The following is a 20,561-nucleotide window of genomic DNA, read 5'->3' as shown; positions in this document are numbered from 1 at the left end:
GAACCGGTTGCTGGTATTGCGCATCATTAAGCTACTTAAGAGCTGAAATTAGCACTAATCTAAATCGAGTTGCTATGTTTATAAGAAGGTTAAACATCAATTTTCGCACCGCCAGTCACTTCGGTTTGGTCGTTGAATAGGTCAAGGAATAGGTTTACATTCTACGATGCATATTCCCCCGCATTAACTGGTGATTCGTGCTCAATCAAACCTATTTTAACATTACAAAACCAAAAATTTGATGTCGCTCTTTCGGGTTCTGAACTGCAGGACTTATTTTAATGGTGTACCTCCAAAATATTGCAAAAGCCCCTCAACATGTTATGTTCTCACTCTAGATACCTAATGAAGCTATATTATTTCAACAAGCTTTTTCCAAATTATTCGCATTCAATGTACCGTCAAAATTTAGAACTTTTTATCTTTAAGTAACTCTGATTTTCTACATACACTCAGAAATAAAAGTATACACAGAATTACTATAATTTATGCATTTTGTATCCGCATCTCTCTCACTCTCTTTTTGTTTTCATGCTATCTGCCGTTTAGCCTGGGTTGAAGAGAAGTGTTTCGTCAACCCAGGCGAAGCACCAGATAGCATGAAAACAGAAAGAGAGTGAGAGAGATGCGGATACAAAATGCATAAATAATAGTAATTCCGTGTATACTTTTATTTCTGAGTGTATGCTCATCATATTGATAATGTTCGCGCCTAGCGCTTCCCAAAGAATTCATCGCAGTTACCAATGGAACAACGACAACCCGGATCAACAACGGCGTTAGCAACCGCTACGCGACAGATGGGCTCCTTGGCATATAAAAGGGGACAACCAAGCCAGAGATCGTCATTACCAACTTGGACATGAAGCGATCAAGACAGAAGCCACTAAACAGTACACCATTAGAATAAATAGTCAATAGTAGCAGTAGAAGTGTTTTGTTCCTTCCCTTTCCTGGAACTGGTCCCAGTACCAATTCTCCCAGTCCATCGTTCCGCTTATAAATCGTTGGGTTCACGGCCGAGCCCAAACAGATAATATTCTCAGTTCGTTGGATCGAACTAGAATATTCTGCATTATTGCAAAGCCCAATCATCTGTCTATCATATCACTTATTTCACATTTTTCCGATGAAATACATCCTCATTTTTTTTTGTTAACGACTACAAGTCTGACGTAGTGCACACTGACCATAATTGTCTGTGTCATGATGGCCCTTACGCTTGCCTCTACGATTCATTTCTTTGTACTGAAACAAGTTAAAGCACGTTTTTATTCAAATTTTCAATGAACTTATTAACACAAATATCACTTATACATGTACACGCATTTTTATTGGTAAAAATCCATGAGTTTGATATATAAATTTTATTTGTACACACATACTCGTTTTCCACGCTGGATCACACATAAAATCGGAGGACCTTATATAAACTATGTGTATCTACACATGAAAAGGGTTATCTATGACAAATTGCAAAAATCTATGTGAGCGACACATGCATACAATATTTGCAGTTCATTAGCAAAAATGGCACTATATCCATAGTGTTAGACAATCATAAGTCAAAATGCCCCTCCTGACCACACCCGATACATTTTATATTCAAAGACTTCAGAAGTGATTACTCAAGAACTCACTGTATTTGAATCGCATAAACATTTAGTGGCATTCAATAGGTTATAAAGCGCCTTTTACTCGAATTCTTGAGACTTCCAGTTAAGCCGAAAGTTTCATTTTTTTATTGTTCGATTTTTTTAAAATATCCAATTCAACTAGCCATTTGACTAGCATGATACTTAACAGGATCGTGGTTAGCAACTGCTCTGAATATGTCATCTAGCTTCAACGAATGCTTTAACTGTCATTTTGACTTCCTATCTTGCAAACTACCAAGACAGTTCAATTATTCTCACACATTGATGTTAATTTTCTTGAAGTCTTGTAAGAGAGGACAAAGCATTAGTTAAATCATGTCTTCATGTTAATTTGGTTTCAAGAGCCAACCCTTTTTACGTCTCCGTAGACTTATTATACTTTACTGAGCAATGATAACTTCAATATATATCACCTGAGGTGGGTCCACAACAACCTCAGTATCTGCTCAGTTATATTCGCATTTGAAACATATTCAAATACTATTCGTTACTGTTTTTCTAGTCACGCTCAGCTTAAAGTTTAGTTTTGTCTTTCGCCTTCTCAGCTGCCACTTAATTGGTGTGAAATTTCATTTTTAATGGTTCAATTTAACTAAAAAGCCCAGATTGGAGTTCAAGAGAAATCGCTCAAGAAACTTCTAGAACGATTCCTGGCTGAAACTTTCTATGGTGACATTTGAACTGTCATTTCTTTGCAACTGCGTACTGCGATCGAAGAAAAAACGGTTTCTTGAGTGATTCAGCCAAGGAATTTCCCATGCCTCAAGATAGGCCGAGAAATTCCCTCTGATCTGCAAACAGCCCATAAATCTGCGTTGGCTGGTAATCTGTTTCTTACGAAATTTACGACACTGTTGCGTTTTTAGTACTTTAATTTTTAATAACACAATTCGCCTTATACGGCTCTACAAAGAATCGACTATATCTGCCTAGCAGGTCTTACCGCCTTCAACGGCATTTCCACCTTCAACGGCTTTTTCCGCCTTCAACAGCTTTTCACTCTCCGACGGATCTTTCCGTCATCGACAGTTTTTCGCCTTAGTCGGCTCTTCTGCCTATAACATTTTCCGCCTTCAACGGCTTTTCTATCTGTAATCCTTTCCGCCTTTTACGGCTATTTCAAGAATGTCGCTTTCATTAGCTTTTATCGCCTTCACTGGCTTTTAACAGCAACGGCAAAATTTGATTTCAAAATATTGTTTCACCTCTACGCCTTCCACGGCCATCAATATATCAATCAATACTTCATTCATCATTCAGCATTTAAGTCTAGATTTAGGACAACAACCCTATTCAACGAGTATCAATATCACAATCAACAAAACTTAGATTTTCTTCACAGTTCTTTATTTCTTTATCTGACAATAGTGATTGTCATCGATTTGAACTAAACAATACCGATCACCATCAAAATCTCTCACAGGTTGATCATTGTCATTAGTCGAAGGTACAAATAGATTGTTTGATTCATATTGAACAGTTAGTACACAATATTTACCTTTTTGATTTCAATGTTGAAATTCATTCACAAGTCATCACCTGGAGGTCATCACCACTCTGCATGCACCACACACACACACACACCACTCATCTCATTCTTTTTCCAAAGACAACACTTCCCGAGCCGAAATTAAACTAATTTCACATGCACTGTTCACCGTTCTCGTCGCCAATGTGAGAATCTTTCTCTGTAATGATTATTCAACAACTGTATTCATTATTTGTATACACTTTATTACCGATACTTCAATATTACATACAATGATTCACACTCCAGACAACAATAACAATATCTCCGCATATGACAGATACTCAATGTAAACATACACGCTAAACGTAATAGAGTAATACAATAATTTATTATGTGCATACCACAAGGTACCACAGAATACATCGAGAATCCCCTCGATATTCGACGACTGTTCTGAACAGTTTCACAAACAGTCGGGATAATCTAACTTTGAACTGAATACACAATATTATCCGTTGCAAGAAAATAGAGAGCGAAAAAGGTGCAAAATCGCTAATAGACCTCCGCTGGTATGTTTAAGGGCGGACGGGACGGTCGAGAAAATATCCGCCATTGCTCTGTTGCTACTAAGATGGTAATCTCAGATTCTACTTCATATTTTGCAACAAAAACCTATCATTGTGTATGCTCACTTGCAGTGCATATGCTGATTGTTTTTCAGCATCTTCAGTGCGATAGGTCTCGAGATTACCATCTTCAAAATCGCGAGGCAAATTGTTAGAAAGAGAGGCAAGATAGGAAAAATAACACGGCGTCCCGTTTCACCTTAATCGTTATGGTGTCTTCTACAATAAGTGCGCGAATTGGTCAAGGAATACTGCGCCGAAAACACCAAAATGATTTTTCTTACAGGCGGAGATGTATGGGCGCTTGCGCGTACAAATTTTCGCGCAACGCATAATAATACTGTTCGTGCAGTTGAAAATCGGAAATTTTGACACGCGAAAATCGATTTTTCTCCTAAACCGTGTGTCGGACGTACGTCGGGCACAGTGCGCTGGATAGAGGGCCAGGTCCGCTGTCCAGCGCACTACGTCCGACGTTAGGTTTCACGTATGGATATTGAGAAAATTCGTTTGTCGGGTGTGGGGAAACTTCGGTTTTCAACCGCGACGACAATAATAAAATAAATTGTGTTTAAACAATGGTTTTCACATTTTGAATGTTATGAAGACTAGAGCGGTAAGATTTCACAGGTTCTGCAAGATTCTGCAAGCATCTCAACATGATTCTGAGAGAATCTGAACCAGATTCGGCAAGAATCTGAACCAGATTCGGCAAGAATCTGAACCAGATTCGGCAAGAATCTGAATCAGATTCGGCAAGAATCTGAACCAGATTCGGCAAGAATCTGAACCAGATTCGGCAAGAATCTGAACCAGATTCGGCAAGAATCTGAACCAGATTCGGCAAGAATCTGAACCAGATTCGGCAAGAATCTGAACCAGATTCGGCAAGAATCTGAACCAGATTCGGCAAGAATCTGAACCAGATTCGGCAAGAATCTGAACCAGATTCGGCAAGAATCTGAACCAGATTCGGCAAGAATCTGATCCAGATTCTGCAAGAATCTGAACCAGATTCTGCAAGAATCTGAACCAGATTCTGCAAGAATCTGAACCAGATTCTGCAAGAATCTCGACAAGATTCTACTAGAATCTCGACAAGATTCTGCAAGAATCTCGACAAGATTCTGCAAGAATCTCGACAAGATTCTGCAAGAATCTCGACAAGATTCTGCAAGAATCTCGACAAGATTCTGCAAGAATCTCGACAAGATTCTGCAAGAATCTCGACAAGATTCTGCAAGAATCTCGACAAGATTCTGCAAGAATCTCGACAAGATTCTGCAAGAATCTCGACAAGATTCTGCAAGAATCTCGACAAGATTCTGCAAGAATCTCGACAAGATTCTGCAAGAATCTCGACAAGATTCTGCAAGAATCTCGACAAGATTCTGCAAGAATCTCGACAAGATTCTGCAAGAATCTCGACAAGATTCTGCAAGAATCTCGACAAGATTCTGCAAGAATCTCGACAAGATTCTGCAAGAATCTCGACAAGATTCTGCAAGAATCTCGACAAGATTCTGCAAGAATCTCGACAAGATTCTGCAAGAATCTCGACAAGATTCTGTAAGAATCTCGACAAGATTCTGCAAGAATCTCGACAAGATTCTGCAAGAATCTCGACAAGATTCTGCAAGAATCTCGACAAGATTCTGCAAGAATCTCGACAAGATTCTGCAAGAATCTCGACAAGATTCTGCAAGAATCTCGACAAGATTCTGCAAGAATCTCGACAAGATTCTGCAAGAATCTCGACAAGACTCTGCAAGAATCTCGACAAGATTCTGCAAGAATCTCGACAAGATTATGCAAGAATCTCGACAAGATTCTGCAAGAATCTCGACAAGATTCTGCAAGAATCTCGACAAGATTATGCAAGAATCTCGACAAGATTCTGCAAGAATCTCGACAAGATTCTGCAAGAATCTCGACAAGATTCTGCAAGAATCTCGACAAGATTCTGCAAGAATCTCGACAAGATTCTGCAAGAATCTCGACAAGATTCTGCAAGAATCTCGACAAGATTCTGCAAGAATCTCGACAAGATTCTGCAAGAATCTCGACAAGATTCTGCAAGAATCTCGACAAGATTCTGCAAGAATCTCGACAAGATTCTGCAAGAATCTCGACAAGATTCTGCAAGAATCTCGACAAGATTCTGCAAGAATCTCGACAAGATTCTGCAAGAATCTCGACAAGATTCTGCAAGAATCTCGACAAGATTCTGCAAGAATCTCGACAAGATTCTGCAAGAATCTCGACAAGATTCTGCAAGAATCTCGACAAGATTCTGCAAGAATCTCGACAAGATTCTGCAAGAATCTCGACAAGATTCTGCAAGAATCTCGACAAGATTCTGCAAGAATCTCGACAAGATTCTGCAAGAATCTCGACAAGATTCTGCAAGAATCTCGACAAGATTCTGCAAGAATCTCGACAAGATTCTGCAAGAATCTCGACAAGATTCTGCAAGAATCTCGACAAGATTCTGCAAGAATCTCGACAAGATTCTGCAAGAATCTGAACAAGATTCTGCAAGAATCTGAACAAGATCCTGCAAGAATCTGAACAAGATTCTGCAAGAATCTGAACAAGATTCTGCAAGAATCTGAACAAGATTCTGCAAGAATCTGAACAACATTCTGCAGGAATCTGAACAAGATTCTGCAAGAATCTGAACAAGATTCTGCAAGAATCTGAACAAGATTCTGCAAGCATCTCGACAAAATTCTGCAAGAATCTCGACAAGATTCTGCAAGAATCTCGATAAGATTCTGCAAGAATCTCGACAAGATTCTGCAAAAATCTCGACAAGATTCTGCAAGTACAAGTGAAAATGTCCTCTTGCTATTTTTAGTCGGACAATCATCATATATCACCTATCAACCTATTAAAGAGTCGTTTGTTGTCGAACCAACAAATCTAACAAGCTGAATCTTTTTTCTCATCATTTTGCAGATCAAAAACTCGGTCAGTGCCCGAATGCCCATCAACCGAAAGCTCGAACAGGACGACATGGAAGGCGTTGATGAAAAGGAGTGGGAAGAATAAATCCCAAAACCGAAGAACACTATAACAAACCACTACTGCAATGTATCATAAGTGCGTATGTATGGATAACACGTTTCTACCGATCAATAGCTTAGCAACCCCGCATCGGATATTTTCTACCGCATTTTATAAAACTTCTTATACGGAACCGAATAGATCGCGCAGTCAGTCAGTCGTTTCTTCTTCAAATTCGTCTGGCACTTTAAAAAAGCGAAAACAAAACCAGTATGGGACAGAGTAGTTGTGCAAGTCGGATGTGCGTAATCAACAGAGACTGCAAAATGTGACAAATCCAACAACCAACTGCCAATCTCCATGACCAACCAAGATCGTCACGAGAATTTTTATCAAAACAGATCACACCATCAACAGTAGAAACACTAAATACACGACGGAAAACTTCCCTTAGTCTTCGATTTCTTGATCAAAAATACTAAACCAGCATTGCATATCTATATCCAGCAGCAAGGCAAACCACTCGGTTACAAAAATTATTTGCATGCGTATTGCGTATTGATCGAACTCTACTCTATACTTTAGAAGAAAAAAATAGGGATAACCACTATTATATCGCTTTGGTGAAGCTTTGAGATTTTGTGCATGTGAGTGCCCATCCCCGCGAAAGGGAGGCGCCACCCTTATTGGAAGCTAGTCAAGTGAACAATGCTCAAAACCAATCTTTGTAGGTGTAGTAGTAACGCGTATGGATTAACCTAGGAAAGTCGCAAACTTAGAGAATGACAAACAAACAACCTTACGAGAACAATCGAACAGTCTGTGTGTGTATGGTGCAAAGAAACAAAAAAAAAACAGCCAGCGCACAAAATCATCTATCTAGATAGACGGCAAGTCTGTGGAAAGAACTTCTGTAGATTATAATATTATATTCGTTTGTTTTAAACTGTGCTACGTATTTATTATCCCTGACAATTCTGCGTAACGATTGTGATGATTTCATGTTTAGGAACGTTCGCACATACACACTCCAACGTGCGTATTGTTTATAGTGATTTCTATTTTTTAGCGATTACGGATAGATTTTTAGGTGCGTGCCATTCATTGTCTCTTTCTGTTTTGTGCTTACATTCGTTATAAGATTTCGATGCTTTCAGTTGATGACCTAAGTATATTGTCAACTGACGGAATGCGTGTTCTAATTGCACTAAATCTTCGTATCACATCAGAATATAGATTACATAATAAGCAAAATAATTATTTACAAAGCTCGGGACAGGCTGGCAGGCGGAACCTTGATTTACAAATAGATTGAAGAAACGTGATTCCTTCAAGTGGACCATTCCGCGGCAGAACACAAGCCCGTATTTTTCTTTTGAAAAACAAATGAAGATCTCTATGATATTTTTTTTTTTTTTTTTTTAACTGTATTAACGAGATTTTTAGCCCTAAGGCTAGTTCATCTCGGGACCCACGCTTTACTTCCCTTCCGAAGGAAGAACTCACATTTTGCGAGTTTGTCGGGAGTGGGATTCGATCCCAGGTCCTCGGCGTGATAGTCAAGTGTTCTAACCATCACACCAGATCCGCTCCACATCTCTATGATAGTTGTAGTTATTGACTTTGTTCGACTTTTGTTCTAATTTCAAAATCTTTACATAACAGAAAACTAGATTCAGTATCCCTAGAATTACAACCAAATTTTCCTAAATTCTTTACCATATTTGTATTTTAAAAACAATAAAACCCCAATAATCGTGATGATAAGTTTTTCTTTGGAATCCTAAAAATGTCATCAATGCTTATTGAAGACAAACATGAAATTGGGGTTGTGTCTTGCAGGGATGGTCTGTTCAAGCATTACTATATTTATACATATTAATCATAATTGTACAATTATTGGACTATTATTGATAGGCTATTGAAATTTTCAACATAAAACACAAGAAAAGACTAGATAATATTCAGTTTCACGTTTCATGACCGTCGCGATAGGACTTCTCAATATTACACCATACAAAGAAAGTAAACAGAAATAAGTTACATACTACTAACAGTTTAAAATTAATTGTTCCCTTATAATAAACACTAAACATTGAAAACAAATATGATATTTGAACACTGATGCTATTTGATGAGAATGATTCACACTGCTAAACATACACACATAAACAAACAATACAACCGAACCGGAAACAAGTAAAAGGAAAACAAAACCAGAGTTCAATCTGAACCAAAAAAAACATCCAAGCAAAGATGGAAGGCGTCCGCGATGCGATGAAGAAAAAACTCTAGCATTTTTACACAGAACCTGGAATACAACAGTGAAACAATAAGTATATATACAGTACAGTATCTCTCTCTCTCTTACATGATATGGCAAAGAATGTAATGAAAGCAACAAAATATACAATTAGTAATAAAAAAATAACTGTTTTACTCATTGGAGAAATGCCCCTGCTTCCATCCAAGTCTCGTGTAGATTCAATCAAAATCCAAATCAGGTCTTCTCTACTGCTCTTCTACCAAGAAGCCAACCGAAACATATCACGGAGAATTCCCAAGAGAATTCTGTCTTCGGCAACTTTCTTACCAGGGGGTCTCAAGTTAGCCTAGTGGTAAAGGCTATGGATCGCCAATCCGGAGACGGCGGGTTCGATTCCCGTTCCGGTCGGGAAAATTTTCTCGACTCCCTGGGCATAGAGTATCATTGTACTTGTCTCAGTCTCACAATATACAAATTCATGCAATGGCAGGCAAAGAAAGCCCTTCAATCAACAACTGTGTAATAACACTAAGTTGAGGCAATGCAGGCCAAGTCCCAGTGTGGACGTAGAACCATAAAGAAGAAGAACTTTCTTACCATCCCACGGCCTTCTTAATGGCAAGTTTCCAGTTCCCAAGTAGAGCGCTCAAGTAAAATTCCTCCTTTTTTCGTAAGTAATTTTGACATTTGTTTAACCGACAGCATTTTTACGAAACGATGCTGTAAGAAGGATGTGAAGAATAGGGCACTGCATACGGCGGTTGCTAGATAAATTGTTCGTTGTTCGTGTGGCGTTTCGTGGCCTTGTTGTTTACGATTTGGACTTAGAGAAATTTCACTCGTTTCCTCAGGAAGTGTGATTGCAATTTAAATTTAATTTTTGCGCGCGTATGGGGAAATTCCAGATAGTGAGATTTCAACGGAGTTCCAAGGGAAATGCTAATGAGAGACATTGCGCTGAGATTCTGAGGGAACTTTTAATGGTATTACAGCGAGAACTATGGTTGGATACTAATTATAAATTCTGCAATATTGGAGTTCAGACTACGGTGGGAGGAATTCTGCTGGCACTCTGACGGTTACCTTGTGGAGTTTGAGACGAAATACGAGGTAGAACAAAGCTTCACGGGGAATTTAATGAAGATCCACGAAAGATTCTTTGTGATGAATCTTTTGGCATTCCGTACGAAGGTTTTTCTTTGGGGTTTCGCAGAAAGTCCTCTTGAAATTCTTCCAGATGTTCCACCGAAAAATCCACCAGAAGTTCGCACGGGATTCTCATAAAATGTCTCTGAGATTTTCATTAGAAGTTGTACAAAAAATCCCTCCGTGAGTTCCTTCTAATTCAGGATTTATTTATTTGTTTTGTTTTTTTATTTTGGGATCTTCTAGGAGTTCCTTCAGGGTTTTCTCCAGAGGTGTTTTCTAAGATTCTACCAGGAGTTTTTTCGAACTTTTCTACAATAATTTCATCCGGGATTTCTTAAGTATTTTTTATTCGGGGTTCACTCAGATATTTATTCGGAGATTCCCGCAGGAATTCCATTAGGGATCATTTCAAGAGTTCCTTCTAGGATTTCCACAGGAATTAATTCTTAGATTCGTCCTGGAGTTCTTTCAGCGATTCTTCCAGGAGTTCTTTCTAAGATACAACTTTTTGAGATTCCTCTAGGTTTTCTCTGGACGTTTCTTATGTGAATCCTCAAAGAATTCTTTCTGTAATTTCTCTATCTTCTTCCGGAATTCCTCCAGGAACTCCATCTAGATTTCCTCTAGGAGTAAATTTTTGGGTTCCTCTCATAGTTTCTTCTGGTATTTCTCAAGGATTTTCTTCTAAGATTACACCAGGGGTGGCATCAGGGACCTCTCCAGAAATTTTACCCGAGGTATCTTCCGGGAATTTTTCAAAAGTTCTTTTCGGAATTTCTTCAGAACTTCCAGACTCCTGGAAAATAAGTCAAGGTTCCAGGAGTTCCTTCTAAGATTTGTCCAATAATTCATCCAGGATATCCTTCCGGGATTCCTCCAAGAACTTCTACTGGGATTCCTTGCAGATTACATATTCTGGAATTCATTCTGGATGTTTCTTAAACTTTGCTCATGGAAATACTCCAGAAGTTTTTTTTATTCTTTATGGAAGTACTCCAAGACTTGCTCTTGAGTTTCTTATAAAATTCCTCCAACAGCTTCTTAAGGAATATCTACACGAGCGATATCAGAGATTCTTTTAATAGTTTCTTTCCAGATAAAAATCTGAAGACATTCCAAAAGGTTCTGGAGAAATCCTAAAAAATCGTGAAGGAATCCCTGAAAGAACGTCTAGAATAATTTCATAGGAATCTTCTGGAGGAATCTCGGAAGGAATTTCTAGGGAACTCTATGAAGGAATCTCTGAAGGAATCCCGTATGGAGTTACAGGAGTAATCCTAGAGAGAACTTAGGATTTTTTGCTGGAAGAATCTCTAAGGGAACTCCCTTTGGTATCCCAGAAAGAACTCCTGGAGCAATCCTGAATTAATTTCTAGAGAGATCTAGGAAGGAATTTCTGGAGGAATCCCAAGCAGAAATTCTGAGGGAATCTCAGAGCAATTCTCGTAGGGATCTCGGAACGAATTCCTGGAATTCAGAAAGATTTCCTAATAAAATGGTAAATGACTATTTTTTTTACCAGGAATAGTGTATTACGTAAAGCTAATACCATACAAATTTCATCAAAATCGGTTGAATATTGATGGAGATATCGTTGAAACAAGAAATTTGCCATTTGAGAAGTTTGAGCAAACGAACGTTTTTAAAAATATCACTTCTTCACCGTTATAGCTCTAGAACCAAAAATACTGAACCGATTTCAATCAAAACTGTTCTGTATGTAAAGTATACATGTAGAAATATTGTGTAAAAATTTCATTCAATTTGATCTAGCCGTAATAAAGTTTTAGCCGCGTATGTAGCACAAAGTCACAATAAGCAAAAACGTTTTTTTTTTGTATCATGACATTCAAACAGTTATAACTTGAAAAGTTTTCAAGCAATTTGGCTAAGAATAGTTCTTATAATGGTTTTACAGTTTCAAATGTTAATAAAAATCGGAACAGTCATGACAGTTGTACAAACAAAATAGTACACACGGAATAAAATGATTAAAAAGTACCTAAAATATGCCTTGAAGCGATTTGAGTTTTGAATACTAGAAAAACGTATTGAACCGATTTTGAGGGTTTTTTATCAGTTTATTGATACTCTGTTAAGAACTTCGAGTCAGAATTTTCAGACGTCTTGACGAGTTACATCAAAATTATAACCTACACAATTTTTAAAACGGGTGAAAAAAATTGCTAAAATCTTATTTTATGATATTAACAATATCTGCGCCAATATCAAACTGAATTTGTTGCCATTGTTATGGTATTAGCTACACATTATATATTATTCCTGGTCAAAAATATATTTGATTTTGTGAACGCAATCAAAAGCTATACATTATTTTCTGTGTCCAAATTTCATCGAATACTGTCTTTACTTCCCAGGTTCTAGTGCACCATAGAACATTCAACAAACTAAATGAAATGATTATGATGCAACAGTTTTTAGGATCATTGTCTCACAGACAAACAGACGTAACACTCTGATAGTTCCCATCGTACACCGATTTAACGGTCTTTTACAAAATTCGATAGTTGGCCAACTGCTCAACCGTCACGAAAGTCAGGAATTCCGCGCTACTTCTACGGAGACCCCGCTTGGGGCTCCATCGGCAATTTTCCGTCATTCCAAAATATATTCCATAGGGGTTGCTTCAGGGATTTCGAGTATGTTACAAGGAATTCCATCGTGAAAGTCTCTACGTATTTTTTCAGTAATTCTTCGCATTTCATCGGAAGTTCAAAGGACCCCAACGATTCCAACGTTTCCATTGGACATTTTCCCAAATGCTTCATCTGAAATTCCACCTAGCATTCTTGTGAAAGAACCTTCGAGAATCCTACCGTTTCATGTTCATCACACAAAAAGGTTTTTTTTCTCTGGTGGTTATATTTTGACTCGTAGAACATTGCGATGCGTATTAATTTCCTCGGAAAAAAAAATACCCACCATGTTCATACACACGGGCGGGAACATTTATTCAGGCTTATTCTGTGCGGCGTGTGAGGTGAGACGAGTCGAATGAGGTGACAAAAGTCGACTCGCCCCATTTGATTTACATTAGTCGTCTCACGTCACGTGAGACGAAACCGTTCGTCTCACCTCACACGCCGCGCAGAATAAGCCTGATTAACTGAAGTATAAATTCTTCACTCCAACGATTTTTTTTCTCTTGACATTCAACAGTTAACTCGATACCTTTCGATAAATTATCGAAGACGCGATAACGATAACGTTAATGTAACGCATTATTTATCGTTAACGTCAAATTATCGAAAATCCGTCAACGAGGTCATAGTTGGCGATAAGTTATCGGCGATAATTTATCGATTAACAACCTTGACCGTGGCGCTTGCATAATTTTTGTTCGAGTTTGACGTTTGCTCACTACCGCCACCTAGTTGGTGGTCGGCCAAACATAGTTCTATTAGCATTGGGCGAATATGTTTCCGTGAGGGGCTATCCATTAATTACGCAAGGGTTTATGGGGGGAGGGGGGTTTTGATAAATCTTACGCGCCATACAAAAAATTTTGGGTTGTCATACAAAAAATCTTACAATGGGGGGAGGGGGTGTCGAAAAATCGCAAAATGTCCCTTACGTAATTAATGGACAGCCCCTGACTATGATTTGAATCGAAAAATGGTCGAAGTGTTACGTCTGTTTGTCTGTGATTGTCTCCTTATCAGCTAAACTCAAATCGAAGAATAAAAATAGAAAGAATGCCCTCTCTTGTCTTTTTCTATGTAAACGTCAAGCGACGAGACAAGTGGCGCTCTCTAAGCGTATCAAGGTGGAAGCTATCTGTAACAGTGTTCGTGATTTGTCATAAAAGAAGGTGGTGTGCGTATGTTTTGGTATCCGCATACAATCAGTAACGCACACTACCGCATGAAGGTTAAACTTTCCTCCGCAGATAGCGCTACGGTAGTGTCCCCCCGAGCATCAACGGAGTGGGCATTCTTGATATTCTTATTCTTTGCTAAAATGCTATTTACTTTTTTTCAACACTCGAACTATTTATAAACAATTCAGTTTTGGGGTGTCTTTATAAATTTTTAAACTACGTAACGGCAAATTATTCAACCTCAAGAAATTCAATTTCGTGTTCCGATGCAGCCATGCTGAGGGACGACGGAGTACACATTTTAGAGCGACACGGCTAAATACTAATGCACACTGTGAACGCGCAGGCGCGAAAGAAGAAACACAAAGAAAGAGAAATGTCCCTTTTACTCACGGAATAATACATCGACATATTATTCCGTACACGGAGAAACAAAAGTACCCAAAAGTGAGTTCATTCCACCCAACTTTGAGGTTGCGTGTGGGAAGCCAATTTTGAGTTGGTGGAGTCGATGTTGAGGTAGGTAGTTTGCATTTAGGCGTATACGGCCAAAGTACCTAGAGTCGAAGTTCTTTTTACTCAACGGTCAGTTTAAATTACTCAACTTTCGGTACTATGTCACTTACTCAATTTTGGCTTCCCGCATCGAACTCTCAAAGTTGGGTTGTTTTGCTATTTACTCTCTGACAACAATAAAGGGAGCGAATGAAAGGGGATGAAAAAAAGAACTCAAGAGTAAGTTTAAAAATACTCAATTTTGGGTTCTCTTGTTTTTCAGTGTACGGAAAAACAACAACATGACTGACAGCATCGCATGACAGTGCCATCTGTTGGCAAATAGCTTTCTGGCTGCGAATTACTTATCAACTGCGAACGCTTAAGTAATTTTGATTGCAAAAGTTTTACGTGAGCATTACTTGTCCTATCCTTTTACACAGTACTTATCAAGTGGAAACTAGCCATAACGTGTTTTCAACTCCCCAATGGCAGTTCCTATCCATCAGGAGGCCTAGGAAGTTATCCGGAAATATCTACTTTCCCTCCACCAACTTTGTTGCCGTCTAACGGACTGCCGTTTCTTTTCTTACTTCCTTACTATCTCTTTAGAAGTCTCTCTCTCTCCACTGACCGTCTAAATCTGAACTGCCCTCCGTCAGGCAGCTGCAACTGATATCTTCTGCTAGGAGAACTTTCTCTTCGACATCTTAGTTTAGTTTCTTATTAGTTTTCCCACCTCTAATACTGCCCTACCGTCATCCATGTCCATCCGAAGATGTCTTCTCATTAGGAAACTCTTTTTCCGGCAACTTTCTTACCGTCTGACAGACTACAAAACTGCTTTTCCGTCAGGAAGCTTCCACAGTTCTCGAAGAATTTTCTCCTTTTCCGTTACCAGCCAACTTAACTGCCCTTCCGTCAGGACGCCATACAGTACAGAGGACTTTCTCTCCGGCAACATTCTTGATGACTTTCCATCTCTTTTACTGACCTTCCGTCAGGAGTCTATCCGTGAAGCGGAATCCGGAGATGCGTTCCCTTTGGAAATCTCATTTTCCGGCAACTTTCTTACTGTCTGACGTTCGTCTAAACTGCTTTTTCGCCTGGAAGCTTCCGCAGACATTTTCTAATCGGAGAACTCTCTATCCCCGGCATGTTTCCATTCGCCTTCTAGCAAAATAATTCACTGCTGCATAAACGTCCTGTCTCGACGTAATCATCAAATACATCACTACGCAGCCGACGAGTTTCTTATATGGCTAGAGTGACTGGAAGGGAGAGTGGCGTCATGTTCCAATTTTGACAGGTCTCCTGCACGTTTGGAACGGGAATTTGTATGGATTTGCAGATGATTGCTGTTCCAATTTTGACACTGACGCCAGTCTCCCTTCAAGTCACTCTAATATGGCTTCTTCGTGAATTTAGCTATACTTTCACACTTCAACAGCTTCAGATGGAAATCTATCGGAACAGACGCAGGTCGGCAAGCCTTCGTTTCAAAACGTTCGAGAATTTTCTTGGTCAATCTTCAGAATACATTTCGTCCAGTCCTACTGAATGATCAGACCAAGACAAGTCCTCACCTTCTTAAGATCCTTCATTTCGAATGCTATGGATGACCTCTTCTCCAGATTTCCGAACTGACAATCAAGACATCGCCCACGTAGATCACACGGTATACGTGGCAACTGCTCCCGTGCTTGAATACTTCTTATCCTTGGATCTTTCGGAGCCTTGCCGAGTTCCAGATTCCCGACAGTCTGCTCGTTTATGGCCAATCTTGCCTCAACCGAAGCACTGCAGCTTGAGCTTTCCAAATTTTCAAGCAAACGCAACTTTAATCAGTTCCCAGCTTATTTAAATCACAGAGAACAGACATGCAAGTCCAGTTCCGACACTGTGTAAGGAATTTAACGGCTGTTTGAAATCGGCAGCACAAGTGGCATCATCGTGGCGCTGCAATCGGTTAATTTCCCATATTAATTTAATTCACCACTTGAAATGTTTCAATTCACCACTGACTGTGGCAATATGGCGTTTGGCGGCGTTAGTGTTTTCATCGTGTATTGGTTTGCAACCTTACTCAAGTGAAGATTCAAATCCTTACACAACTTTCTGGATAAAATTTGTTCTAGCCTGGATGTCTGTTCTCTGTGTTTAAATCTTCGTCGTGACACCTGTCACAATGAAGTTCTCAATTCCTTCTCCAGCTTGACCGCAGCCGAATCTGTGTCTAGGACCTTCCAGAAATCTTCCTCGTATGTGTTAGATGTTCATCTAACCCCAACCGAATGAGGTTTGGATTGTGAAGAGAAGATAACCATGTGCGACTGTGGAATCGAGTTCACTTCTAGGCCTACTGGCGACGGAGATAGTCGAGTAGCTCCGTAGCTTGAAGGAATAGAAGCGCCCGCCTAGCGAATTGGGAGTCGTGAGTTCGAGTCTCACCGGAGTATGTGGATTTCTTTTCATAATTCAAATCTCAATTTGTTCACCGAGCATGGGTGGATCCCAGAAGACCCTAAGTCGACAGAAACTTGTTTGTTTACACAATGTTGATGCGGCCTTTTTAACTGTTGGTCTTGAACTTTCTACAGTGCCGATTCGTTCGTTGATGGCTCGTTACATGGGCTGTCTCGATGGTTGAATGTTCATTGATTGGGGCAAAACCCAACTAAAAAGCACTGTCAATGTCAAAACGAGTATGTCGTCTGACCGCCGTCGCATCGCAGCCCTTATATACAGAACGTTTGTGCAAGTACCGTATTACCCCGCTAGTACGACACCGACTGTTGTCGAATAACCGGGGTAAACTTTTAACACAGACAAACAGACACACTACTCAAATCGAATTCTTCGCACGATTTAACGGTCATTTTGAAAATAACGTGTGGTTCGGACTGTGCTCGCATGTGTCATGGTGGCGCTGCTGTGCCTACATCACCTCTCAATTTTGAAGAGAAATGAACGCGATGCCGATCAATGTTTACATAAAATGACTCAGTCATGAACCTTCATTCATGTTTTTTGAATGGATGACGCCACGGGGGAGTCGTCACCTGCAAAATTGTTACATCGAGCCGAGGGAAACAACACCTGCAAATGAATGCTTCGGACTGAGCATTATAGAGGGTGCTAGTGAGATGCAAAACGATGTTTTTGAAGCAATTTTCTTCTAAGTAATATGTCTGTTTGTCTGTGCTTTTAATTCGACAGACTGACCACCCCACACCATCATGCTCATTGAAATTTGGCAACTCTAGTTTTGTTTTTGTTTTGATTTCCGGATCTGTTATGAAACATAATTTCAACAGATATTGCGGTGGTGCGAATATAAAGTTCGTTCTTTCTTTCTTTCTATGATTGTTGCCATCCTCAGTTCATTCCGGTTGGTCTCCAGGCGGTTTGGGTGTCGAATGGCACCAACTAAGAACTTCCGGAATTAGCGGCTGCAAGAGGAGCTGCTGCGGGTGCGAGTATAAGCGCAATAACAAACTATAGATAGTAGAGTAAACATAGATCCGCGGACACCGCTGACTAAAATGTTTCAAGCGTGTAAGTAGTAATTTTCAAGAGTGTGACGGTTGAATATGACGTCATGCGCTCCATTGATGTTGTTCAAATCGTGACGTCATGCTCGTTTGGATACAGATTTTGACAGTTCGTTTGGATACAACGGATTCATCAACACGGATCTATGTTTACTCTACTATCTATATAACAAACTGTTTTGAATTTACAGTGTACATCGCTGTGACATTTGAATACGTTTTAATTCGACAAGTGTCGAATAAGCGGGGTACGAATTAAAAAGTGTCGTATTAAAACGTGTCGAACCAGCGGGATAAGACGGTATGTGAGTGTTTCGTGACGTATTTCTCGTCATTTGCGTGTGTCTACAGCATTTCGATCAGTTGTCAGTTACCCAGCGAACGAACATGATTCGTTGATTGGGGCGCAGTCATGACTCAACCAGCATATTTGGACTGTATCACATTTTCATCGATGTTATCGAATGAAAGCTAACATCACAGACAAACAGACGTAACACTTGCGAAATTTCCATCGACCACGCTTTTAACGATCATTTTAAATTTTCATAGTTGTGGCTTTCACAACCAGAGGCGCGCGCATCGTTTTTCTATGCGTTTGACGTTTTACACTAGCGCCTTCTGTTGACGATATTGCACAACACAGTGATTCGTGCAACTTTTACACCAGGAGATGGTAGTGTGAACTGGGCGATGGATTTTCATGAAAATCGTTCAAGGTGTTACGTCTGTTTGTCTGTGCTAACATTTTAGCTTTGCTTCAACAGATTAGTTCAAAAGTAAATTAATTATTTCAAGGCCAACAATTGAAAAGGCCACATCAACATTGCGTTAACAAACACGTTTCTGTCGACTTAGGGCCTTCTGGGATCCACCCACGCATCTCACCACCATTAAATAACAGAAAGCTTGATGTTTGCGCTTTCTGTTAATGGTGGTGAGGTATGGGCACAGACATTGATCGAAACATTGAAACATTGATCGGCGTCGCGTTTATTCCAAAAGTGAGACGTTATGTAGAAACAGCAGCGCCACCATGACACATGCGAACACAGTCCGAACCACACTGAACTTTCAAAATGACCGTTAAATCGTGCGACGATTGCGATTTGAGTGGTATGTCTGTTTGTCTGTGGTATGGGGGTGGAGTTCAAAAGGCCTCAAGTCGATCGAAGCATGTTTGTTTACAAAACGTTGTTGCGGCCTTTTCAATTGTTGGTCTTGATTTTTTGTTTAAAAAAATATTCCATAGTGGTTTCGCAGCGCGGTGTCACGAACACTAATGCAAATTTACTGGTTGAAAATATGCGCATATGATTTTGCTGGGAACAGCTGATCTTTGTTTACTATTTTCAACCAGTAACTCAGGTGGTGTTCGTGTAATGCAGCGTGTACTTACACGCAACACCACTAAAAGCAGAAACCACTATACGTAATTCAGAACATCCGTCTGTTGATCATTTGAACATCTCTCAAAATGAACTTTTCAATGAAAAAGTTCATTTTTAGAGATGTACAGTTTTACTTTTGTACGAGCACGGTAAAAATTCTGCACGCTCGATGTAAAGGAAAAATCCCTTAATGCTCAAATAACTATCATTAAATTATCAGCAATCATCAATTTATTATTAGGGCTTTTCACGGCATCATCACCATCGGCAGCCATGTTGGATATGTTGTTCTAAATTTCAAAGTGATAATTTTCAGCCACGAAAGCGAATATGCGCATGGAAAAGTATCATCCTATACCTATATGCTCACTAGCAGTGATTGTGATGATGTCTGTGGTTAAATCGCTTGCACCGACCGAACGTCTACTGTACTAATGATACAAATGGAAAAAAAGTGAAATAATTGCAGAATCTCTAAACTTTTATGCAATGTATTGATCAAAATTTGTTATTTTTGCTTCCAAAGTTGGAAATTTTGCGTTACCCAACCTCACATTTGATCGCCAATAGTGTCTACAGGGAAAATTTCTTACCGTCTAGCTCCGTTGGTTTGACTGCTTCTACGGCATCGAGATGCTAGCGTACCAGGATCAAATAATTCACCAAAAACAAACCAACGCTTGAACATCTGGTTTAGCTCGATCGAATTTTCATTAGTGTCAAACAGATGTTTTTCGAGTTCTTTTCTTGTCAAATATTTGGCCCAGTGTACTTCATGCCTTAGTTATCTCAGAGTGGCGACAAATATCCCATGACTATCATTTACCAGCAGAAGTAGGTCACTTAAAAGAGCCCTTAAGGGCACGAACAGGCTTCTGATAATCTGAAATGGACAATCGCTTTCTTCCTAAGTATAAAATAAAAAATAAAAAAAAAGCAGCAGAACTAACACCTGTCCGATTAGTCCTTCGTTTTTAGAATGTTTTCAAAAGCAAATTAAATCGAATTTTACCGTGAAACGGTAGAGTCAATAAGAATTGTATATGATAACGGGAACATAGAAGATGGCATAGGGAATTTCACAATCATCAATAAAAGCAC

The 20,561-nt window shown here is 39.5% G+C and overlaps 1 protein-coding gene across 4 annotated transcripts in view; it reads left to right on the top strand.

Annotated features, from left to right (window-relative positions):
• LOC115256839 (coronin-7) overlaps positions 1 to 9,195 on the top strand; it is an 88,018-nt gene extending 78,823 nt beyond the window's left edge. For all 4 annotated transcript variants that reach the window (XM_029855857.2, XM_029855856.2, XM_029855859.2 and 1 more), the window contains one exon: positions 6,717 to 9,195. In XM_029855857.2, coding sequence (XP_029711717.1) covers positions 6,717 to 6,809 — 93 coding nt within the window. In that variant the 3' untranslated portion in view covers positions 6,810 to 9,195. The remainder of the gene's footprint in view (positions 1 to 6,716) is intronic.
• Positions 9,196 to 20,561: the final 11,366 nt, after the last annotated feature.

Source organism: Aedes albopictus, chromosome 1, assembly GCF_035046485.1.
Source record: "Aedes albopictus strain Foshan chromosome 1, AalbF5, whole genome shotgun sequence".
Lineage (NCBI taxonomy): Eukaryota > Metazoa > Arthropoda > Insecta > Diptera > Culicidae > Aedes > Aedes albopictus.
The sequence above is the reverse complement of the archived record's forward strand: the minus strand, read 5'-3'. Positions and strand labels throughout refer to the sequence as shown.